The 26,458-nt window shown below is 41.5% G+C and overlaps 1 protein-coding gene across 5 annotated transcripts in view; it reads right to left on the bottom strand.

Moving 5' to 3' along the window:
• SPAG9 (sperm associated antigen 9) overlaps positions 1-22,460 on the bottom strand; it is a 62,428-nt gene extending 39,968 nt beyond the window's left edge. For 3 of the 5 annotated variants that reach the window (XM_063175799.1, XM_063175801.1, XM_063175802.1), the window contains exons 1-3: positions 22,101-22,460; positions 15,872-15,992; positions 4,986-5,056 (exon numbers count right to left, since the gene is read on the bottom strand). In XM_063175799.1, coding sequence (XP_063031869.1) covers positions 4,986-5,056; positions 15,872-15,992; positions 22,101-22,406 — 498 coding nt within the window. In that variant the 5' untranslated portion in view covers positions 22,407-22,460. The remainder of the gene's footprint in view (positions 1-4,985; positions 5,057-15,871; positions 15,993-22,100) is intronic. The other 2 variants (XM_063175800.1, XM_063175803.1) reach the window with 1 other exon arrangement.
• Between the last annotated feature and the right edge of the window lie 3,998 nt (positions 22,461-26,458).

The following is a 26,458-nucleotide window of genomic DNA, read 5'->3' as shown; positions in this document are numbered from 1 at the left end:
GACTGAATTGCTCTCCACTCAGCACAATTTTTACTGAAGTTATGCTGGAGGACCAATGATAAATAATTGACTGTGTCTACCCATCTTCAATACAAGCTGCAGTAAATATTTAGCCACTCATAACCTTCCACTATGGACAATTTGCTCTGCTGCCCATGAAGTCCACAAGTACTTTGAATACAACCAGCTGCTCCTAGGAATAGACATCACAGAGAGCACTTCAGCATTGTTGTAATTGAACACATTGCTCAATTATTATTAGCTCAGGGAATTAAACTCAGAACTTGGAAGGACTACCTTAGTTAACAGCAATTCACAGTTCAGGTGTTAATGACTTTAAGGTACATGTACAAACCAACTACAGCATGCCTTTGAACATATTACAGAGTGAACATGAAATCAATTCCCTTTGACTGCAATGTCTCTTTCCACTTCATAAAAGTACTCAGATTTCCTCATAGGGCACCTGACAAGTTTTACAACTGCAGAAGTGTTACAAAGTTTTTCTACATCTTAAACTTCAGCATTCAGTAAAAAACAGTTAACATCCTGGCACTCATTTCAATTTCTACCTTTACAAATACAACCACTCCCAATGTATACAAGCCTGGCACTTGGCATATCCACATTTGTTTGTGACATGTTGGAGATGTTACCTGCAGCTTTGCCTTAACCAGGCTGAGAGCATCTCCTTTATACCTTCCTTGCGCTTTTGCTCCTCCTTTTTGTGTCACTGCTTTAGCTCCCCCAGACAGGTTTCAGTAATTCTTTGGCTGTCAGACCAGTCTTGGTGCTACAGACCCCACTGCTTACCCTGCAGATCCAGCCGGGCTGGGCACAAGCAGCTCCTCCCTTTGGGAATGTGCACCCAACTGTGTGCATATAGATCTTTCTCTGTACCAAATAATCTAGTTTTATTGAAGTAACATATTTATAGAATCTCCTTGATCCAGTATCAAAGTTCCAGACATTCATGTTCCACCTTTTTTCCTTTCAGGGTTTGTGGTGAGTTTCTCACCTAAGTAAAAGCACCATTCTCATGAGAGAGCTTGATGCATCTTTATCCATGCACAAGATCGTGTTGCTGGCAGATACATTAGTAAGTAAAGATGTTACAATCCAGGTTTTATAGATCAAGCTGTTAATGCTCAGCATAAGGCTTTAGAAAAACTATTTGCTTGAATTGATATCCAAAGTCTAATCTCACAGACAATGTGACAGCTGCCCATGCTTAGCTATAATTGTAAATAGACAACTCCACTAGCCTTCTCTTCCTGTCCCTGCCCAGGGACTTGCTAGGGATTTGTTTATCCTAATGAACCTGACAAAGTCCATTCCCAATGCCAGAGCCAGGCTCACTGTTCTGTCACATTGTATCAGTGCAGAACACTGAGAAACTTCCATGGCCCAATTATGCTTCATTAAATTAAGCCCATATTCTATGTGTCAGGGAAAGATATTGAACCACCTCAGCCTAGTGCTTCCCAAAGGAGAAAAAGAATAACTTCCTTAAAAAAAGAAAAATGAGGTTTATTTTGGAAACCTGCGCACAGAGAGGCCACAAGTATTAGTCAATTCTCCAGGAGATCTCAAGTATTGCTTTGCCTCAGTTTCCCAAATGAGTAATAAACATAAAAGCCTTAGCCAAGTCTTTAAAAAGCCAGTGCCATAGTTATGAAGTTATGTCCTTTAGCTCTGCAGAAAAAAGAAAGTAAGATCCTTTACCTCCTACTCACCAGGTAAAACCACCCTGAATGGTTTGCTCTCAAAGAGGCAGCAGCAGCAGTGCATCATCTCAGCAGCAAAGGCAAAAAAATTGCCACCGTAAACCATTCTGCTTTCCAGCACACTGCCCTTTGCTGTATAATTGCTTCCTTCATCTAGTCCTTTACAGTCAGAGAAAGATGGAAACAAGATTTTGCATAGTTAGGTTCCAGAAGTTCCACCCCAGGAACTCCAGCACATAGTTTTGTCACTCATCTCATCTGAGTGTTAAAGCAGAGTATGATCAGTGAAAGATCAAAACCCACTGCGAGCACAGGAAAGACAAGGAACCAGAGCACAGAAGTCAGAACATGTTCAGGCTGTTCCAGCCATTCTGTTCAGACCAAACATTTTATCCTCTTCACTACCTGCTACACCTCACCTTCCAATCTGCCATCTCAACTGCTCAGGTTCTTATACCCTGTATCAAGCCAGTTAGCGGGAAGGAGGCTTAATGGGATATCCTGCATTCACACCAGCTGCTCTCCAGAGAGCAGCAAGACAGACACTGATTTAACAGAAGGATGATGGAGGGTAAAGCCTGTCTCCACAGCTCTCCCCACCCAGGGTATCTCTGCAGCTGCAGACACTTCATTGCTGGGCAGGCTGGTGCTGGAACTGCAATGCAGACCCTGTCTCTGGCAGGTTGAGCTCCAAGAAGAACTCCCAGCTCTCACTACAACACATACACTGTAGAGAGGAATTGATTCAGCTCTCTGCTTCACATCCCTGGTAGAACTCACCAAGGTGACTCAGCTTCAGTAGGTCTTGGTCCATTAGGATTGGAAATGGGTGACATTCCCTGGGGTGCTGAGCCACCACCTTTGCTGGGCAGTGAACTCCAGCAAAGGCAACCACAGACAGACAGGGAGGGCTGAAAGGTGGATATTTTGAAGGACATGGATACTGATTCAGGTCAGCAGTTGGAAGAGAAAGACATCCAACTTTGAAATATTCATCAGTGAAGTAAAGAATAAGGGTGGCTGGGAGGTAGAAGGAAACAAATAATGAAGATGGAAGGGAGAAAAATCGTTAGAAATTAAGACTGCACAAAATGTAGTTACATCGCATCTTTAACATGACATCTGTCAAATAAGCATCTTAGAGCTAAAATTAAAAAAAAAAAATTTTAAATGTTCTGTCCATTATTTAGTCAACTGAAAGAAAAACAATTGCCATTGTAAATACCAAAGATGGATCGCTTGTAAAGAAACAGTGAAGTGGACTCAGAAGGAAAGAAGTCTCCCTTCCTAGTAAAACATGAAAGAAAAAAGTTTAAGAACCAAGTATTTGATAGAAATATTTGATCCAATAAAACTGATAAACTTAAACGCTGAAAGGACATTGGATATCTGCCAAAACACCTTGCATTAAAAGAAGAAAGTTACTATACAGATATAAAGTTGTAGAATTTGTTGGTAGAAAGGGAAGCAGGAAATCACAAAGGGAATGGGGAGTTGAGCATTATTATCAGCCAGTCCTTTCCAGTTCCCAGGGATTTCTGTCCCTGAGTCTCAGACATGCACCAGGATACAACATTAAAATATTGACATGCTCAATCCTTTAAAGAGGTGCATCTTTGCAAGATTCACTCTGGTCTGGAAAACAAAGAATCAAGGAAGCAATCATATTGAAAGCGAGGAGTACAGAAAACAGGAGATCTAATTTTAGGAGAACAGAGGTACTGATATACCATGGTGCACTACAAAATATTTCTTTATGAAGAACAGATAGTCACCCCAGTAATAGTAAAACTCAAGGAAACATCTCTCCCTGCACCAAAGAAAGCAAATTTAAGATGTAAAAGAATTTAATAAATTGGAATCAAACCAGCAGAGGCTGTTGTCCATTTTGGAGCAAAACTTATGCAGAACATGACATTCAGACATATCATGACATGATATTCGGAACATGACATTAGCGTTTCATTGAGTTGTGCATTGAATGGTGCCCAATACATTTAATCTTTAATTCTGTGAAACAGGATTTAATGAAAACCTGTCAGTTCTATTGTGACAGAACCCACAGGTTTGAATTACAGTAACTGGAACTCTGCAAGCATCCAATACTCTGAAGTACTTCCAGATCAAAAGGAGGCCAAACCTCGGGGCAGCATTAAGATTTGTCACTTCTAGTTTTATTTAGATTTCCAGTTTTCAACAAATGTTGAAAACTATCTAGTTTTCTAGATATTCTAAAGCATTCTAAAGCAGCTACCTAGTAACAAATGTGATTTTTAAAATGCTATAATTTCAGTAAACATATTTTTAAGAGCTTCAGAAGTCTTGTCACACAAGCACTACAGACTAGTCATGGTTCCAAGTCACTTTTCAGCTGCTGTCAATATAAAACACCTAACGTTGCTGAAAGCATTGAAGATAACCAAATCTGACATCTGTATCTGCTTCCCCTTTCCCCACATGGGTCTTTTGGACTGGGAGCAGTCAGTATGGCATTGATCTCTTTGATAGCAATGATCTAAAACCAGCTCTCTGACCTTCCAAAGGCAAAGCAAGGAAAGTAAGGAGAACTGTGCCCAAGTGAGACTCTAGATTAATCAGAATAATTCAAAGGACCTAGTGACCTCCTCACTAAAATATGTATATGACTTAGGCAGTAAAACATCCCTGCATGGCAAAGACAACCTGCTAATGAAAACTGAAGCACTGCAAGTCCTGGTTTTGTGCTTTGCACTCAACTTAAACAGTGTGGTTCTTACTTATTTAAATTAACAAATTCTAACTTTTTCTATATTCATCAGCAAATCCCATTTTCAATAGGTATCAACAAAGTATGGCAGGGAAGTTTTTAAATCACAAATCCCAGCAGGCTAGGTTTTGAAAGGATTTTTTCCTTCAATGGTACAAATAAAACCAACACAGAAAATTGACAGAAAGAGTACAAAAATGTAATTTCATTTCTATCTCTTTGAAGCCTATTAGTGTGTTTTGAAAAATTGCCTCTGAAATATGGAAGAACAAATTCCTTTTTAAAACTTCTCCATATCTGACAAAGCTATAAAAATGACAGATGCGTAATCAAACATTGAGAAATAGTCACTCAGATGAATGAGAAAAACTACATCACCAAATGAAGCCTGGTTACAACTTAGTGTACAAACCAAAATATTCAATAATTTTCCCAATTGCTCACAACACAAGGTTTTCCACAGATATATATTTCTCCAGATACCCCAAAATCATCTTGACGTAACAACCTACCTCTGTATGTCTTGAATGAAGTGCATTGTATTCCTTCTTGAGTTCTGCCTCCCGTTCCTCAAGTCTGCTAACTGGAAGAAAAAATAAAAATAAAAGAATTAAAATTAACCTCAGAGTTCTAGTAAGTGAGACTGACTTGCCTGGGACTAAGCAAACAGATTAGAGTATTCCTATAAGTGAATAGCACAAAGCAGGATAAAAAGTATGTCAGTGGTTATGTTTTTAAGCTCTTATCACTGAGCTTTCTAAGTACATCAACAGCAGCACAATACTGCAATTTGCATTCCCCTAAGGAGCCCAAGTCCTATTTTCCCCTGCTGATTGCTAGGCCAGTGATGGGATTTTTCTGTTCAAGGCCAGCTTACTGCTCACCCCAACCCAGATTGTTTCACATGGAAACTGCAGGAAGAGGCAGAGGCCATGTCACTCAATCCCAGATGAAGCCATGCGCTCCAACTAAGGTCCTACATCAGTTCCCTAAAACACATCCACACAATTTCCAGAGGTGTTTAACCAGGACAAGCATAGGCAAGGTATCTGTTAAAATACATTCAAGCCCTATGTGGTACAGAAATTAAGGTTTCTGCTGGCACTCACTCACACTTCACTGAGCATTAAGGCAATAGATTTAAAGAGAGAAAACATTTGAATACTTCTGTAGGTATTCCAGGAAATTAAAAATAGATCTAGCAGATTTAGGAGAACTTTAAAATGTAAGTTCTTATTAGAGGGAGATGAAACCAACTGAGCAGCTCAGTTCATCTGTGCTGCGTTACAGCCCAAATGAAACTGAGCAGAAACAAACTGTGATCTCCCAATGCAATTAATTTGCAGAAAAAGTAACAGAATTCAGAACCTTCTACACACAACTTATTGTGTCATTCAAACACAAAACATTTTTGCTGCTTAGATGTGAACTCTATCTATTCAGGTATTTTTGAACACAATATTCATGTGACATAAGCACATGTATCAAATTGTGTAACTGAGCTTATTCTACTAGCTATGTTTAAATACCCCTGGGAAAGTTCAAACTTATAGTTCCATGTTTCCAGAGAGTCACTGCCAAACACACATTATCTGATGACAAATGTCCCGACCTTCTCTGCTCTTTGCATACTTTCCTGTTGCCAGCTGGGTCTCCTGAAAATTGATTCTCCATATATCATTTCTTTTCTATCTATATATCTGTATTTTGGCACAGTATTTAATCGTAAGTATGTTTTAAAGAAAAAAACTCTTTGTTCAAGTCAAATGAGTGAACCAAAATACATAACTGTCTACTCACTCAAATTTGTATAAACATTCTGCACTACAAATCTAATCTTGCTCTTATAAGAACATTACGCTCCTTTCTACAACCTTTTGCAGTCCACCTATAAATATATGGCCAAAATATTACATCAAATATTATTTATACCATTGCCAGATCTATTGCTTCCATTTCTGCCCTGTTATCAAACAGAACAAAAGCTCTTTGGATCAAATAGCAGCAGGGAAGGCACAAGTATCTATAATACAACATAGAGAAAAATTTATTTTACAGCACAATGCATGCATCAAAAAATACATATTTGTGTAATGCAGAACACTACTAAACAGAAGAGTTCCGTTTATTGTTTTGATGCACAAGGTGTTTTAAGTCTCCTTGTACATTTGAAGTGCAGTTTTATGGAAGCCTTTGGGAAGACATTACAGAAGCAAGAATCAGAACTTATAATTAACAAAGCTATGATGTGACAGACCATATTTTATACACTACCTTTGCCTGATTAACATCCAAGTCATGAGTTACGAGATGCTAAAAAGCTGCCCATCAGAAATACTCAGCAGGTCTCATGTGTGCCCAGGCTGTGTACCACAGATCCCAGAGGATCTCCCTTGTAAACCTTTCCACTGTGCTAAACCCTCTTTGGGAAAACAGGAGATCAAAAAGTCCTAACTGTATGACTGCTGGACCTTGTATTTGCTGAAATCAGCTCCCTCTCCAACAAACAGTGTCCAAGCATCCTCCCCTGCTGCTTTGTGCTGGGTGGTGAAGTCACGGTTCAATTCAGCCTCGCCCGGAACTCCCACACACACCAGGGTGATGCACCCAACACTGTTTAGCGAGTTCATGTCTACACAGTGTAGCCAACTCCAGGGATGAATTCTACAAGTGAATCTGGGAAAGTATTCAACAACACATTTAATGAAGATTAACACTACATCAGGTGTTACCAACACCCTTCTTTGCAGCTGTCCAAAACCAGCCTTCAGGAAACCCAGAAAAGCATTTCCCACTGTTATGGATACAACACACACTTTCACAGAGGTTGAGGTTCCATAAAGAAGCACACCACTTTTTCCATCTGTGAAGAAAGAAAAGCTTTAAATGTTTTTAAACTTTAATGGCCCAGTTATAATAAATAGTTCCTTGAATCAAGTCATGGAAGACAAATGTACATGGCTAGTGACGCTGCACAGTCAAGGGGGATATCTCCGTGAGATCTGACCACTGTTTTCATTAAGTACAAAGGTTAAAACTATTAATGGCCCAGAAGATGATATAACTTGACATTAAGCACTTTCTTCTGGAAGTCATTTCCAGCTGTGCAACAGTGCTAGAGGTAGAAGTTTCAGCCAGAAGAGGATGCACACTAAGTTACATACCCTCAACAGACACCACAACAGTCCTCAGAACTGGTTTTTCCAATACCTGCAGGATGAGATATAGCACCAGAAATCTATTCTACCCAAAATATGCCTCCCATCAAGATATGATCTTGCAGAACAAACCAACAGAATACACTATATTTTTCCAATTAAACATTGTGCAAGAGATCAGATATTCCCCAAGGATCAGAAATCACCACCAACTTGATCACAGAGTCAGAAGAATTTTGAGGAAGACTACCAGATTCTCACCCCAAAAACTTCGAGAAACTTAAGTCCCATCAGCAGTAAGAGGAAACTAAATAGGAGGGCAAAATGCCTTTCACTGGCATCCAGAAACACATTTTAAACTGAATTGTTGCCAGTTCCATTTTAATACACCAACATACAAAGGAGTGGAAGTCTGGCCCTGATAACACCTCAAGAGGAATGGAGTTGGGTGCTGGCACTGCCTGCCACATGCTGAGCCTGCCAAGTGCCAACCAGACATAGTTCCTATCAGACTTAAGTAACAATACAAAAAGTTCCTCTGATATTTCAGTCTCAGACTTTTTTCCACTAAGATGTCAAATTCTTATGGGTGGATGATAAAATTAGTATGATTATATATATCCTAAAAGCAAAAGTATCCATTGTCTCTGTGCAATTTGTCTTTACAAAGCCATTACAAAGCCTTGTCACATCAAGGAAGACCTTACATTGCAAGATTACATTGTTTAACATAATGCATGTGGCAAAATGTAACACCCAACAAAAAAGTTGCACTACTCACTCTTAGAAGCTTGTGTTGAAAAAATAGAAAGGTCTTCAAGCATCATGAGCATAAAATGCAAATATTCTAATGCTTTTAGGCTGATGAGAAGGCATCCCCCTGAAACATCTCCACAAACTCATACCCAAGGTCTAGTGCAAACTTCTCCAGCACTGCCAATGTTCTAACACCTTTAATGACCTGAGATACCAATCTTGATGAAGGTTCTCTCACAGAAAACCAATTAAGCCTAAAAATAGGATATTAAATGTAATAGTAAACTAGAGAAACTGGAGTTTCTGTCTCCTGACAGCATTATGAGGAACTAGGCAGCCAAGCTGCCCACTCTGCCTGTTCAAAAGTCAGAGCTTACCTCCCAAGTCTGATGGCTTTTACCAAGTTTGGAACACCCTTCATCTGTATGTTGTCCTCTGCCTCAAACTCCTGATAAGCCTGAGGGGGAGAAAGAGAAACAGACCTGCTAGAATGGCAAATCCAACCAGTGTGATGCCTTCAAGAGGAATTACAAGTTCTTCCTACACAAGCCAGGACAGAGATCCAGCTAATTAACAAGCCCTTCCTGGCATCAGGACTGTCTGAAGACTCTCCTTGGACAGCTTTCATCTGGCTCTATTCTTTAATGCAGGTCCCACACCAAAGTTAAGATACAGATCCAGAAGGACCTTATGACCTCCTAAATAGCTGCCAAAGAGCACACACATCACTCGTGGACTGAAAAGGGGACTAAGCTATCAAACAAGTGTTTAACCTGGAAGTGGTAAGGCCTGCAAATCAAACCAGCACAGAAAACTAATTTGTAAAACAAGGGAAAAATTCAACCCCTTGACAAGACCAACATGTTCAAGTAGCTCTTACACTGTGAAATACAGTTCTAGATCTCAGTTTAATAAGTACAGCACTTGAAATTATGAAGATAATTTAGCTGTTAAGAATGCTCTGTTGATAGCAAGTATCAACACATGCAGCAGCAATGGTCTTATCCCTGACACTTCTGGACTGTTCAAGTTTGCACTATGTCTCAGGCACACAAAATCCCTGCAATTTGTTATCAAAAACTCAAAACAAAACTTAAAAAAAACCAAAACTATAAACATTCTGCTACAACATTTAATATAAAGACAACCACATGCCAGGACATTCCTCTCATAGGCTGAAACTCAAACAATCAAAAATACATATCAGAAACTTCTACACAAAATCAAGCCCAAAATCCAACCTCTTGCCCAGTCACTGCAAAAGAGGTGTCTTACTGAGAAAACTTTTGATTGACTGCTTTGCAAACAGTGGAATGCTCCATTTATACATTTGGCTATTGAAGCAACTCCCTGTCTGATAAAATCCACATCAAGTCAGTGTGGACACAGAAGCTTTAGCAGACTGGATTTGTTGTAAAAGCCAGTAAAAACTCAGGAATGTAAGGTTCTAAAAGACATTTAAAGTAATTTTCTTAAGTTACTGCAGTATTTTGAGCAACAGAATCACTATAACAACCAAACTCCAGCACATAAACTACAATACTCCCTTAACTTAAAAACACACATGATCACTTAATTATACACCAGTGAATTTCAAGCTCTTCTCACCACTTTTGCTCAGGTATATTAACAGCAAAGCTTAAAGCAGGCCAATCACTGTTCTAATTTTCTACTCCATTTTATTTTAGCCTTGAGTCCTGTAGCTTGGCTCAGCACCTGCCCTGGAGCCAGCTGTACCCCCTGCTCCATCTAGTGGGCTGCTGGCTCCCAAAACCACACAGACAGCAGGTCTTTGGGAACAGAGTTGGGAAGCCAGGGAAGGCACCGTGAAATGCACAGTCAGGATGAAAGCCTCCCTTGGTACTCACATTTCTTACAGAAGGATTTTTCAGGTGTAGTGACTGACACCTGTGGCACAGTGTAGCAAAGGGCAGGGGGAATCTGCCTGGTAAATAAACCTGAGATAATGAGTGATATCATCAGAGATGAGGAACATCCACACTGAGAACACACTAGCAAAGAGTTCAGTTCCACACCTGCTAATCAAGAAATACAAGAACCCAAGCCATTCTGTTCCTCCTTTGCTGGAAATCAGATTAGTTCTACTGCTGTCAGCCTGTGAAAATGAAGCAGGAACAATCCAGGTCCCCAGTGACCAAACCTGAACTTTTCAGGTTCTTTCCAGGACCTATTGAAAAGCTTTCTTGTATTCCTTGAGATACACACCAGTAGAGCCATCCCTAGAAGCAGCATTTACTGACAGAGCTGTTTCACACCAGTTTAGTTATTCACATCACCATCTGTGCAGATACACAAATCAAGTCTCAAAACAACTTTCTGGGAAGTTTCTGTTTTCCGTTAAACTTCACAGCTGAAAGTTCACATCAGAGACTCCCTGTTAACTAGAGAGCCACATGAGCTGCATGATATCCCATGTGCAGAGATCTTAGATATTGGATGCCTTCAGATTATCTAAGAGTGACTGTCTGCCTGGGTGTACATTACAGCAATGCTGCTGTCCTGAGAGCTCAGAGGAGAAATCAGATATCAAATACCATCTGCAGAACATTCACAACAAAACCTGCATCTTCACTTGAAGCCAATGAAAGCAATAGTTCTGTTTAGCTTCTGAGAAAAACAAATGTTTTTAGGTCAGCTTCCAAAGCATTTGTCTCATATACCAAATAAAACTTTCAGCAAGCAATATCGGCAGAGTACCACCTGACATGGAAAATAACATCATCTCAAGAGTTGTGTCACAACATTTACAGCTCCAAAACTCAAGAGCTGTTTCTTGGGATTATACTCCTTTGGGGTTTGTTTGTTTTGTTAGGTTTCTTTCACAAATGCAGTTTTCTCCAAATGTAATCTATCTTGCACACAAAGCTCAGGTTTGATAAAGTCAGGTATGTAGATATATCTGTTTTCTTGTCAAATGCAGTTTGTTATTTTGGTTGTACTTTAGCACTAGGCAGATCCAGAAAAGGAGCCAAATCTTTCAAGTCCCATAGCCTACCACCTCCATTAGAAAGCACAGAAAGCACTTCAATCATGCAGACAGGGTGTTTTTCAGATTCTCTAGTAAATAAGTTACCCCAAGAATGATTCCTCCAGAAAGCTTATGCCAAAGCTGTTCCATTCCTGTAGTAAGTCAAAATATACTAGCCATTTTTTATTCCCAAAAATTTAATTAACTTATAGCCTGTAATACATAAAGAAAACTGACATTCCCAGAAAGAGGCAAGGAAGGAAACTAAAATAAACCTCTGTAGCCTGCCCACTCCGTCCCTCCCCTCCCCTCCCCCCGTCCCCCATCCCCAGCCAGAACTCAGTGGAACATCCCATGAGCCAGAGAAGATCTTATCCCCTCCTGTAACTGGAGACTGAGCACTATCCCAGCAGTATCGTGTGCATTCACAGAGCACTGCTGGACAAATGAGCTGTGTATTGCTATTACAAGTTTTTAACAGCCCTCTGTTTTCCAGGTCCAGGGTTGACATTTCAAATATTTTAATGCTGCAAACAAATTACAAGTAGCACAAAGGAGTCTCAGAACAGCAAAGACTTGAAGTAATGTGGAAGTCAGGTATTTTCAAATTCTTCTAAGAAATACTTAAAATTATATCACAGCCTGGCATTGGCCTCAGATATACCACTGCAAAACAAAATAATGTTATTTACTAAACATGTGGCATTGTCATGTCCACAGGTGCCCTCTGCTGCTGAGAAGGAAAAAGTTACATGAATTCTGGGTAAGTCATAAACCCAAAAATAAACATTTGTCAACACTCGGTAAAAGTTTACTATAGACCCACAGCAAGAACTTCTAAAATCTCTGCCTGTACCAACATCATTCCTAAACAAACCCCCAGGAACTTTCCGCTATTTAACTTGCTTGAGCTTCCACATGGCACAGACTCCAAGAATACAGGCACTGCCTTTCCCCCCTCTCTGTCCAGGTACTGCTGAGAGCCAGGCCACACAAGGGAGAGGAGCAACCCAGGGAAAGTTAAAGCCAAGAGCAGCAGTGCAAAATGAGATGAAAAGCTGGATCATAAGACAAGGAGCTCCATCCAAGCTCTTGATTTGAGCCCATTCCTGCGCTCAAATAGAAGCCACAAATCCTTACACCTCTGCTCTCCTTCATGCAGTTTTAAAGTTTAATGAATTTATCCCAGATTGCCACATATTGCACCATTTTTTTGCAGCAAACTTGACTTAGGCAGCCACCACATCTCATCAAGTATCGGGACTGAGTGCTACCCATCATGCAGGAGTGGTAACTCCAGTGCATCTGCTTCCACCGTTCAGGATTTCATCATCTGCTAGGCTCACAGTCCTTCCAGCAGTGTTTTGCTGTCATCTCCCCCTCTTTCCACCTCCTAAAAAAAGAACAGAGCACTTCAAGGTGGTTCACTCGTGTGGCAGCAACTGTTTCAATTTCTGACGAGGGGAAAAGAAGTCAGTCAACCACAGGAAGGGAGCAACTGCTTGACACAAAATAACCTCTGGATTTCACTCCAGGAATTTCAAAAGGCAGCTTTATTCTAACCAAAGTGATTGAATACATGGCTAACGATGCAATCCCACAGGGTAAATTTAAGTGCAAAGAAATAAATTTTTTCCTTTCGATTTAGTATGACAATCACTTAGACTGCACAAACAAGTACTTAAAATTCAGGACATAATAACCATAACTTCTTAACTGGCACACAGATTTTAGCACATACAATCAAGCAGAACTCAACCATGTGACTTAAGAGCTGCCCCAGCTGACAAGTCTTCACTAAATGCTCAGCACTGCCAGTGTTAAAGAGAATGAGTCAAAACTTTTTAATGGACAAAACTTGTTCTCACAGGCTTTGCTTATTTGAGAAAAAACACACAGAGCACAGGCAGCCTACACAAAGCAAAAAGTCTTGCAGGTAAAGTATGACATAGAACCATGTATTACCTGTTTTCCATTCTAATCTATCACTCATATCACCAGCTGATGTTGTGATCTCACTCTGCACACCCAGGTTTTATTTGGTTACTTGCTCTGTGCCAGACATTTGCAACTCCCATTACCAGTGATAACACTGCCACCGTTTTGAATGCTGACGTGGTAACACAGTTAGCAATACCAGAGCCTAACTTAGATGCACAGGCAGTACTATAGAAGTAGAAGAGAAAAAGAAATATAGCTAAAAGACTTGGAGCTGAATTAAAGTGACACATCGATCATTTGGATTGTACAACATGCCAGTTGCCTGGTCTATAAAACAAAACAAAGTAATGCAGTCAGGTTAAGCTGCTTCACAAATATGTACTTGTATGGTTTTCATACCTTAGAAATTTAGATCACTAAAAAAAACAGTTAACTTGCATAATATTCATTAGGTGTTCAACAAATGTGCTTATGCCCCCTTTGATCTTGCTCTGCATCAGCAGCATGACAAATCTTCCCAGCAGCCTTTCATGCTGTCCCAGACAGCTTATCAAGGCCAAGCATAAGCAAGCTCAGTGTTTAACCCAGCCCTACTGTTTCTCCAAGTATACAATTTTGCCATCACAGAAGGTTTTTCTCCAATATAAGGATTTTTTTCTCTAATAAATAGATTTTGGAACTGTCTAAAATCATTGTTTCATCACTAGAGCTTGACGTAGTTATGGTAACTGTTTTCAGTAACATTACTTCTTACAATAAAAGTAGTTGTAGCAACCCTCAGTGCTTCTACTGGAACTGCTGAGTTTCTTGGGAAAATACTTTCATTATTATTATAGATATACACACACATATACACACAATATATAAATAAAACTTTAAAATCATACATATACTTGAAGGCTTCAAAGCAAAAAGATAATTTCACACCAACAGACTCACAGAGCAACATAAAATGTTGTTATCAATACATGGTAAATGTAATTTCTATTAGAGAAACTCCAGGTATGCTGCCACATACATTGTCAGAAATCCAACTGATTTTTCTTTTTCGTGCAACCACTTTATCCTTTGGATTGTATTAACAGAATAAAGCCATGGCCTACAGGACAGGATGCAATCTTGATCCACAATCTTGTTGTCAGTGAGTGGGGTCTCGCGTGAACAAGCTGCGTGTTATGAGCGGGGGTCTTCTAGAAACAGAATCTTTGTCACAAAAACAGGCCACTTAACTCCTGCTACAATGTTTTATTTTCCCCTCCTGTGAGGCTCTTAGATACACACACAACACCGTTCCACAAGAATAGCAGGGTTTCAGGTACAAGTCTCTACAATTAATCATTTTAGCCTGACTTCATCTACAAAGAGACAATCCTAGGAAATAATCGCACTGGTCTTTGCTAGGAAAGATTTCTTGAAGTGCTCCTTCATCCCTGCCTCTACAGAATCTGGGAATATTTGAACATGGATAATGAAGCAGGTGATGCCTCTAAGATTTGCCAACAACATTCTGAGCTGTCCAAATTTCAGTAAAATGCTGCCCTAGGTGCCACCTACATTCATCTTAACACTCAGACTAATACTCCTGCCCTGCTACAGGCTCAATCATGCCACTGAAAATTAAACTTTACAGGAAAATTTTAGAGCGTCAGCTGGAAAAGAGCTATAACTTACTGTGTTAGGGGCAGGAAATGTAGCTGAGCAGAAATAAAGGAAGAAAGAGTAGTGAAAAGGGGCTACTTTGAAGACTGACACTGCTTTTAGAAACTGGTCATCTCTCAGCCTCATCACAATCTCACTTTACATTCCTGCAGAGTCCAGCAATAAAAGCTAGATATTAACTGATGAACACACCAGTCTCACATCAACTGAAGATGGCTTAGAAGCTTGAAGTATAAAAGTAGAAAAACTGATGATGAAGTTTCATTCAATGACTGTGTGGCTGGATAAGAAGCAGCCCAGCAGAATGTCTAAACTACAATATATTCAACTTCAAGTGTTTCAAGACAACTGATCACTATCATCTTTTTCCAAAGTTTCCAGAAGTTTTTTTTCTATTACATCTCTAAAAAGGGAAGTGTTCTCCCTAAACTGTTTTTCTATAAAAACTAAATGTCTCCTAGAAATAAATCATTTAGCAAAAATTATACAGAAGTTAATGAGAATCACCAACAATGCTCTTCTCCTCCCAGCTGTGCTTCTAAACCTGAAGATTACCTTTATTTTAGCACAGACAACTGTTTAATAGGAAGAAAACATCTGATTTTGTTATCACTAACAAGGAAGTAATCAAAGCATCTTCTGAAAAAGTTGCTAAATGTGAAGAAAGCACTGTCTAAAAGGTAAGCAATACAAGCAGGATACTAGAATTGATTACAAGTCACAAGCTTGTATCTGACTTGTTTGCCTTAATTCTAAAGAAAACAGACTTGCACAAGAGTTAAATCCAGTTATCTGTCTAAGTACAGGAATCAGAAGGCATATGCATTATCACTTTACATAACAAAAATTAAAATGCACTAATACACTTAAAAGGAGAGCACCATGTTTTACTTACTTTGATCAGCATAGTTTTTTGCTTTTAGTTCAAGTTGTCGAGTTTGTGACTCTAATGCTTCCACTCTGGTCTGTAAGTCCTTTTTCTCTTGTTCTTGAGAATCTTCAAACTCAATGAATTTCTAAACAACAAAAAAATAGTTAAGTTAGACCACACAACTAATTACAGGTTTTGCAGCAGGTAGGAAGAAACACAGCAGCCCTTCACAGCCAGGAAGGTGCAAGGTGGTTTCCAAAACAACTGAATAGATCCATAGGCCACATTTAAACACAAAGAACTATTTCAGTCCAGGTGCATCAGTCAAGCACCCAGTCTAGGTTATACTGTGTAATAACTTGCAACTAAGTGCCAGCTACTCCAGAGAACCTGCTTGGGATTAACATAAATATGAATTATTTCATTATTGTCTAACCTAATGTACAACAACTGCCAACAGTGCATGTGAACACAGGGAGTCTTGGTATCCTTAGTCTGACTAAGGAACATCAGTGAAGTTATTCTCACCCATAAGCCACAAAGGTACACACTGCAACAGGGACACACTAGCAGTAGTGCCAACCAAAATGATTTGATATATTTTCCATTCCCACCCAATTCTGCTATAAATTCTTATAGTCTTCATCAGATCCTTAATAACCATCTACAATCTGTCAACTGCACAGAAAACTCTGTGCTGATAACCATCACCTTCTGTTTCCTTGGTTTACCACACTTGTGATTCCCCATATTCTGGAATTCACTGATGAATGCATCAGTGTTTACATTCTCTAACATAAAAATTACCAACATGCCATTTTTTTTTTGCTATTTATCTTACCTAAAAAGTCAAGAAATTCAATATGTATTACTGGCACAAAGAACACTTCTAAAAGTCAAGGATATTTTAGGTCATGCAGTACTCTATGCTCTGCATTGCAAGGAGAAGACAAGGCCACCAACACAAGTTATGCAGAAGACTCATAGAACAGGGAGGAGAAGCAGACCAGAAACCTCTGCAGGAAAAAATCCTTAACATCCACAACAGTTAAAGGGGCAAAGGCAGCTGACGACCACATGGCAGAAAAGGGACAGTGAAGGCAGCAACTTGAAAACAGTAATCTGATTTGAATATTTTTTCCTATGTATTGTTTGGAAAATTTAGTGGGAAAAGTATTTCTAACGGTCATACATCAACTGTTAATGAACTATTACTACATTGTAGCCATTGCACACACATTTTTTACAAAAGCAGAAATTCATAACCTTATGAAAAGGGCTTCAGTTGAACAGGATCATCAGAAGTTCTGACTAAAAAGTACTTCAAATGTAGAAATGCATCAAAACCTATGAAGCGAAACAAGAGTCCCTTTCAGACATGCTCTGCACAGCTATCACAGGACTGGGCATGGTGTTCATATGACTGTGCTTGAAACCAAACCACAACAATTGAGGAAGAGCTGACATAGCCCAGGTAGCTCTGCTTTGGGTGCTGCCATTGAAAAATCCCTCCTCAAACACAGATGTGCAGGAATCTTTCTACCTCCTCCACACGAAGTTTGGGAATATTAATTAATCCATGTAATTTGAAAACCTCAATGATTAAGTTTGTTTCATTTCTTCTTTGTAGTAACTGATTCAAGACTTTTGCCCATTTAATATTCAAGTCATGTCTGGCCTATTCTTGGCAGATTCCTTTTTCAAAAAGGGCTTCAAAGTTTGACATAAATTAGGCACTGGGGCTAAAGTTACACTAAACACAGGAAGTTTGTTACACTAAACATGGGAAAACATGAAATAAGAATTATGAAACTGTACCATCTTTGTTTAGTTGTTTCTCTGATGATTTCCCAAAAATATGTCATAGCTTGTTAAAGGTCAGGGGCAATTATACTCATGAATAACAAACAGCCATTCAGAGCCATTAATGTCAGTGTTACTCATGAAACCACAGATAGATATAACTTTGTATTTCCTCTCAAGTTCTTCAACTGCAAGTGGTAAAACTGTTTTTTCCTAAAACGGAAAAAGTTACCTTCCATTAGTTTACCTTCATTTTGTTAAAGTCCAAATTTACATTACTATACTTGAAAGCATTTCTGTAATTACACCTGAGTATTTTTCCCCCCCCTGCTGTAAACTATACAGATCAGATCTTGGGATTGAGAACTTTGGACTTTGAATACTTTTATTTGGTTTCATTTCTCCTTCTGGTGATGGTATAATGACAAACACAGGCCCAGCAGATTGATCATCACACCCTAACTAAGCCTGCACAAGTATGACAGAAGACCTAGTGAGATAAACCTCCACAGCAGCCAAGGACAGGCTGAGCACCCATACTAAACTACTTTTTTAAATTTACATTGACAATACACTCAACTACTACTTACCTCCTGCACTGTTTAATGTAAATCCAGCAGCGTATGTAGGAACACATTAGGCACTCAATAGTCATCCTCTCATTTCAACCCCAGCTACTGGTTATTCAAAACACTGAGGCAGACAAAAATCTAGTTTTCCCCATTTTAAGTAACATCTTGTTTGGGCCACAAAGATGTATTTTACAACTCTAATGAGAAGTGTGAGAAGTGAGATTTTTGGTACTTTTTTTTTTTTAAGAGCAAGCTGAAGGACACCAACCTGTCATTAAAACAATCAGACCAGACTATATAATATTACAGAAAATACAGCTGGAATGATCCTTAAAAGGCCATCTTGTTTCCAGGTTCTGATGCTTAGCATTGGATACCTGGATCCTAATTTTGATTAGGCTATGACGAGGTGTAACACATGCGATGCAGAGCTACTCCTGCACGTGCCTGCTACTGAAACCCAACCTGCAATACCTTCATCAGCCATCCTTGGCAACTCCCATTTAATCCATCCCATTTTCTCCAGGCAGGATCACATGCGTCATTTCAGACCTTTGTCCAACATGTTTTTACAGACCTCATATAAAAAGTGTAGAAAGTCCCACACAACTAAACTCAAAAATATTTATGTAATCAATTTTAAACCTACTTGAAAGCTTGCAGAGGTCCTTGGAATAAATAAGAACTCAAGACTACACAACAGCCCAGCACATTTGGAGCCCTCTGCCCTATACACAACCACTGAAGCACTCAGTAATACATTATTAGCCAAATGAAATATCTCTTCCTTTATTTATATCATCTTCTGTCTCTACATGTTGACTGGTTTTCCTGTCACAGGACCCAGGTGCAATGCTGAGCATATCTGATGTCAGGGTGCCACCCACTTGGCAATCTTCATTACTCTATGACACGTCCTTCAGCAATGTGTATTGCAACAATGACAGATTCTCAGCCAACGGCAAGTCCTTGGAGCAGAGAAAAAAAAAAAAAAACACCTAAAAAGCCAGTTCAGATGGACTTGGGGGACAGAAAAACATGTGAAAATGAAAACAACCTGATAGCCATAAATTAGAGTGGAAGTTTTCTGTAAAATGCATCTCGGTTTTGTTCACTCAAATTAAAAATACTTAAACTCTTACTGCGCAGTGTTTACTCAACATACAATCCTAACGAAGAAAGTTACCTCTGGGAACAGTAAGGAAAAGCAGACATTAAGTTTATGCTATGACTTAAACCAATTTTAGTAGTGGTAGATGCTTTTTCCCAGTTGCCAAAGAGTTCAAAAACAGTTTAATCCCACCAACAGCAGAAAAGCTAAAAGATATCCTAATTTGGCATAGCTAAATGGAGTAGATTTTATCCTCTTTCCAAGTGCACACAAAACACATGCCAGCTACAAGTGCAGGCCTGAAACAGCACACTGCTGCAGAAGTAACTCCTATCAGAGTATAAAATAGCAGAAGCACAAATGCTGGTTCCTCTCCCCCTTCTTTGGGGCAGGAATTGTTACCTCACAGTCACCAAGTGCTAAGGTAAGAACTGGAAGCAGAACAGCAGAGCAGCTGGTTCCTCCATTCCTTCAGCAATATCAAAATTCTACCATGTTAAACGTCAGACAAGTGATTTCACAGCAACTACAAAGATCAAAACTGTACCCAGAGGGTTAAGAAGTAGGCCCAGAACTTCTGTCAGGGTGACTTTAAAAACAATTATTCCAGAAATCCTCAGGCAACAACTTTTAAGATATCTCGTTAGTAACATGTTTTAAGCACACGAAATAAAGAAGGCAAATTACAAAAATGGGGTAAGGAGACCCCTACCCAAATAGTAAACTATTTAATGTTCATAAAGATGCTGCTGCAAATAAATGTCCTACAACCGAAAACAAACAGAAAGTAAAAGAAGGTGTGTTAATTGTCCAGAGAAACTGTGGCTGCCTCACCCCTGGATATGCTCAAGGGTAGGCTGGACAGGGCTTGGAGCAACATGGTGTTGCAACGATGTCCCTGTCCGTGGCAGGGGTTGGAGTGACACGAACTTTAAGGTCCCTTCCAACCCAAACCATTGTGTGAAATTTTGAACAGATGACAATAAATATGGAACTCAGCAGCTCAAAATTCTCCATTTTGTCACCACATGACACGGGCAAACTCCAAACACAGATAATGTGCTAAGCAAGCAACTTTTTGTCCAAGGAAATGTTAAATTTCTGTTCCCTCCTTTTACTTCAACCATACTGCACCCATCAGGTTATCTCAACATCGAAAAAATAATTCAACAACCATGCCTGACTAACACACGCACCTCTCCTGAACACACTAGGCTGTACCTAATACTTTCACACCTGTACAGTGCAATGACCTCAGCACATCACAAAAATGACCTTTGTGCTCACCATGAAAATACAGTCTCTGGTCTAACTGCACTTTGGAAAGCATCAGCCAGGTGTCTTCCAGCATGAGCACTGGTTCTTCAACTGCATAAAGCCTGTCCTCTCAAGTTAATTTATCATGACACAGAGAAATGGAGATGGCAGTGAAGCACACTATTAAAACAGGCACTTACAGTTCCTGAAAAGGTACAACAACAAAATTAACCCCATGTTCTGTTTCATCACATTGGTACAGTTTCTGTCCTGCTGCCCAAGGCCTGTTTTTTGATCTGGCAAATGCTGCCTGTGCTTCAAACCTGACGGATTTTCTCATTAATTAGTTCAGAAAGTATTTATCAATCCCTTCCTATTACTCTCAATATAAACATATTTTCTAAAAGACCCTTTTACATCAGCTTGTGTCAGAAATAGTGTGGCAACTCCAGTCCCCTGACTGGAGTCCATAAGGCATTATAAAACCACCATGTGTTTGACAAGGAGGATGAATGATTTATCAGTCCAACAGCTGGGGGGACACCATTCATACCGCAGTTCTTCATAACAAACTGAGTCCTGGAATAATCTGCAGACAACATTTTGCACTCATAAACAAGTATTTGTACAGGGCTAATGCTTTTTAAATTAAGCTTTTACTGTTAATGTTGTGTTCACCCTCAGTGCAGTTGTTCTTCTGATTTTTGGAAAATTTAGAAGGCAAGCACAACCAGAGAGATTAGCACAGGACAAGGGGTCTGGAAATACTTTTAAGATGGCTTGTTCCATTACAGATAATGCTGCCAATCCAATTTCCTTCAGGAGTTTGGCAAGACAATGAGCTGGAGGAAGTTACCCTGCACAGCGGCTTCCTATTGTATCGGTTTATAATATCAGATCAGATAATGCCTCTCAAGCTTGTTTATGCTGAAATGATTCTTGGTACAAACACTAAAATAAAAACATTTAACATCCCAAATCAGAGTCGACATCACTGGAGAGTCCACACCACCTGTTGCTGCCTACAGCTTTATGTACCATCTCTGAAGGGCTTCAGCCTATACACACTGTGTATTTCCATGATTTTTGTAAGGCGTTGTCACTATTTTTGCAAAAATGGACAACGCGCCTCCCTCCGCGGGGAGCATCCCGCGTGGCCGTGACAGCACAACCAGAGGCGCACGGTTCCATGTTTGCGCCTCTCCCCTCCCTTCTCGCTGCGCTCCGCAGAAGTGACCGGGGATCCCTCCATGACCAGCGGCTCAGGGGACCGCATGCACCCGGACCCGCACGGACGGGTCCCGCTGCGGCTTAGCTGCACGGACCGGGAGGTACTCCGCGCCCTCCTCATCCTTCTGCCAAGCTGAGTCGCGACCCCAACTCCGGCTGCGCGGCCGGAGGGGGCAGCCCCGGTACTCGCTCCAGGCGCCGCCCGCTCTGCCCCGGGCAGGCCCAGCGCGGGAGGTGCGGCCGCCCCCACGGAGCCGCCCCGGCCCAGCGCCGCGCTCACCTCCTCGGCCTGCTTGCGCAGCGCCTTCTCCCGCTCGTACTGCGTGAGCAGCTGCTCGTTATCGTCCCGCAGCAGCTCCAGCTCCACGCTGGTCTCCTGGCTGTGAGCGCACACCGAGTCCAAGTTCTCCAACACGGCCACCACCAGCGGCATCAGCTCGGCAACCACCTCCTCGTCATAGCGCCCGATGAGCCGCTCGAACTCGCGGTAAATGGAGCCCGCCAGCCCCGACACCCGCTCCGACATCATGGCGGGGCCGGGCCCGCCGGGATCCTCCTGGTACACCACGCCGTCCGCCAGCTCCATGGCGGCAGGGAGTTGTGCGGGGCCTGGCGGGGCCCGGGGGTCCTGCTCGGAGCGGCTCCCTGCGGCGGCGGCAAAGCCTCGGTCGGGCCGGGCGGTGAGCGGCGCGCGTCTCTGACCTCACCCGCCGCGCCGGGCGGGGCCTGCCGAGACGGCAGCGTGGGGCGGAGCTACGGGCTAGAAGCCAGCGCGGGGGGTGTGGCCTGCTGGTGATGTCATCGAGAGGCGGGGCCCGTGCGGGGCTATGGCGGCGGCTGCTCGCCGAGTTGGTGTTGCGTTTCAGGAAAATGCGTCCGGTGGGAGCAGGGTGGCAGCGGGGAGGGTTAGGCTGTCGGGGACACGTCAGGAATCACCGAATCTTGACAAATCACCGAATCGTCAAGATTGGAAGAGACCTTTAAAAGGGCAATAAGGCTGTGGAACGGTCTGGAGCACACTTCCTGCGGGGAGCGGCTGAGGGAGCTGTGGAGAGCTCGGCCTGGAGAAAAGGACGCTCACGGGACATCTTATCCCTCTCTACAACTCCTCCTGTCAGGAGGGTGCAGCCAGGCGAGGGTCGGGCTCTGCTCTGCCGTGTCCCAGGGAACAAGGAACTGTCGCAGACATCTTCAGATGAAAATCCTTTCCTTAGGATTTTTTCCTCCTGAGAAGCTGAGAGGCCTCAGGGACAAATGTAAACAATGGTTATCTGCTGCTGTGGAATGCAACAGGTGCATCTGGGATGGGTCTCATGTGCTTGTTTGTAGTTAACGGCCAATCACGGCACACCTGGCTCGGACAGAGAGTCTGGGACTGCTGCCTTTGTTATTCATTCTTTTCTATTCTTAGCCTAGCCTTCTGATGAGAACTTTTTCATCTATTCTTTTAGTATAGCTTTACTGTAATATATATCATAAAATAATAAATCAAGCCTTCTGAAGCATGGAGTCAGATCCTCGTCTCTTCCCTCCTCTGAAAACCCCTGTGAACACCGTCACAAGGAACAGGACGGGAGGATGCAGCCCTAGGCTGTGCCAGGGGAGTTTCGGGTTGGACATTAGGAAGAAATCTTTCACAGAATGAGTGATTGGGCATTGGAATGGGCTACCTGGGGAGGTGTCACCGACCCTGGAGGTGTTGAAGAAAAAACTGGATGTGGTATGCAGTGCCACACTCTGGTTGACAAGGTGATGTTGGGTCAGGTTCGACTGGATGATCTCAAAGGTCTTCTCCAGCCTAGTTGATTCTGTGGTTCTGTTACCCAGTCTGACCATGCACCTGGCACTACCACTGTAACTTCTAAACCAGTATTATGCAGTGCTGGGTACAGATGCCTCTTAAATAGCTCCAGTGTGGTGATTTCAAGCCCTGACCACACAAACTCGCAGACATTTCTTCACAGAAATCCTTTCTTTCGGATTTCTGTGTCTTCGGGAGGCCAGAGGCTTCAGAAGACAAGGTAAGCAATTATTATCAGCTGCTGGGGAATGCAACAGGGACACCTTGATTGGCTCATTTCCTATGTTTATAATTAAGGGCCAATCACCAGTGCAAGCCAGGGGACTGAGTCCTTGAACACAACTTGGTTTGAGATTTTTTCTATTTATTCTTAGCCTAGCGTAGCTGCTCTGCAAAACCTCTCTCCTTATTCTATTAGTATAGTCTTAATGTATTATATATATATATCTTAATAAATCAGCCTTCTGATTCAAGAAACAAGATTCACCGTCTCTCTCTCTCACCAGCTGCAACCCACTCAGGCACGGTAATAACAAACAGTAAAAAAAAAAATTCAAATATTTAATCTGAATCTCCCCTATCTCAGCTGAAGGCCATTTTCTTTGGTCTTGTCTCTGCAGGCACAGCAGAAGAGCCTCATCCCCACCTCGCTACATGCTCCTGTCAATAGTTCTAGAGAGCTGTGAGGTCACCCCTGAGCCTCCTCTTCTCGAGACTAAACAAATCCAGCCTCATAAGACATGTTTTCTAGCCCCTTTATAAGCCTTGTTCCTCTTCTCTGGGCACACTCCAGCCTCTCAATATCCTTTTTAAAGTGAGTGGCCCAAAACTGAACACAGCAGTGCCAAGAACAGAGGGACAATCACTTCCCTGGTGCTGCTGGCCATGCTATTCCTAATACAGGCCTAGATACCCCAGGTCACCGGAGTGAATATCAAAGCCCTGGTGCTGTTGGTGGAGGCTCTGGGGCCCCTTGACAACAGAAGGTTTGGTCCCTTTAGACGCTTGCTGTGGGGCCAGGGTGGGGAGCTCCGGTTGGGTTGTGGGGTTGGGGTGTCCCATTGGCAGCTCCCTCTGTGAATGGCAGATGTGAGGCAATGCAGTCTGACAGCTCCCAGGGTATTTGTTTATCACACCCATAAATAGACCCAGTGATTCACTGAGGGCTGACTGGAGGAGTTAGAATCTTAACTCCTGAATTTTGGGACTCTGCAGCTCTGTTTGCTGGTGTCTGGCAGCAAAAAGGCCTTTGCCTTCTAATAAGGTCTCCAGATAATATCAGAAATCCTGTTTTCTTAATAGTAATACAGCTTAGAAGGCATCTTGCACTTGCTGAGAGAGATTGATTTTCTTAGGATTTGGAATAGGGGGTTCCCTTCTGGATCATGTGTTCTGTCACGGGAACAATGGGAGCTGTTACAGACATTTACAGTAAACCTGAAAATACCTGTTGAAAATTTTCTGAGTTGTTTCACATCCTTCATTTTGTCGTGGGGTAATTTAAGTTGGGGAAACCCTTTAAGACCATCAAGTCCATCCATTAACCCAGCACAACCAAGGACACCACTAAACCATGTCCCCAAGTGCCACATCTGCAGTTTTTTCAGATGTCTCAAGAGATGATTAACTCCATCATTGCCCTGGGCAGCCTCTGCCAGGGCTTGACAGTGCTTTCAGTGAAGAAATTTTTCCCAGTATCCACTCTAAACCTCCTCTGGTGCAACTTCTGTCATACAACTTGAACTTGGGGAAATCAGTATTCTTCATTAGGTAATATCACATGTACAGCTGAGGAACCCGGTTGCCCAGCAGCAGTCCAGGAGCAAAGAAATGAAAATGTGCTTTAAAAAAGACAGAATGCTTGAGAATGGATGGAATTTTAACTGTCGTGATTGCATTCAGCTCCACTGGAGTGCAGCAGAGCCTTGCGCTTAATTTTTTCTCATTTGGACTGGTGCTAAGGCAGGAACTGTGCTTTAAATGCATGTGCTCTCTTGTCTCTTCATTTACCGAGCCAGTGAGTCTGTGCAGGAATGACAAAGAAGAAAAGACTCCAGCCCTGTATATCGGATTTATTGTGAGTCCTGTTTAGACATCATCATCCTCCCAAGCTAATATTTAAAGTGGTACAACCAGGGCACAGGCAGTTAAAATGCAATTTTATACATGGCAAAAGTGCAAGTTTATACATGGCAAAAGGAAAGAAAAGCTGTTTGACTTTTAATTATTACCAAAAAAAATACATAATTCCAGCTAAAAAATAATTTTTAAAAGACATGATATGTACTCTCATACATATTCTCAAGTGAAATTTTCATTTAAATTATTGGAAATTATCTCTATGATGGAATTTTTTTTCCTGTTTCTCTTTAGCAGTTAGACACTGCCCTAGTTTGAAAGACAAGGGCAAAGGAAGGCGGGAACCTCCCTTGGAATGGAAAATGTGACCCCCTTCCCTCTGAATTATTACAACTTTGAAATTAAGGGGCTTTCAGGCAAAGATACGGCTTTTTCAGGCAAAAGCCACATAGTATCTCTGGTCAGAGGTGTTACGAACAAAAATTCAGTTGATTTTTTTCTGTGAGAAAACAGCTACGACTATTGCTGGGCTGCTGTTTATATTATGGTAATTACGAGTCGTTGTTGTTAATGGTTGTTTTTGTATTAGTAAAAGCCCTGGCTGGGGCGAGGTAATGGCCCTTCGAGACAGTAATGGGTGGGGACCTTCCTGAACAGTGAGGAGAAGAGACCTGGGGGGGGGGGGGGGGGGTTATGCAAAGTGACTCCAGCTGATCACTTTTAATAAAAGCTTTAAAAAGGAGAAGAAGTCTCCTGGT

The sequence above is a fragment of the Melospiza melodia genome, chromosome 24 (assembly GCF_035770615.1).
Source record: "Melospiza melodia melodia isolate bMelMel2 chromosome 24, bMelMel2.pri, whole genome shotgun sequence".
Lineage (NCBI taxonomy): Eukaryota > Metazoa > Chordata > Aves > Passeriformes > Passerellidae > Melospiza > Melospiza melodia.
This window is presented reverse-complemented; position numbering and strand designations above follow the sequence as displayed.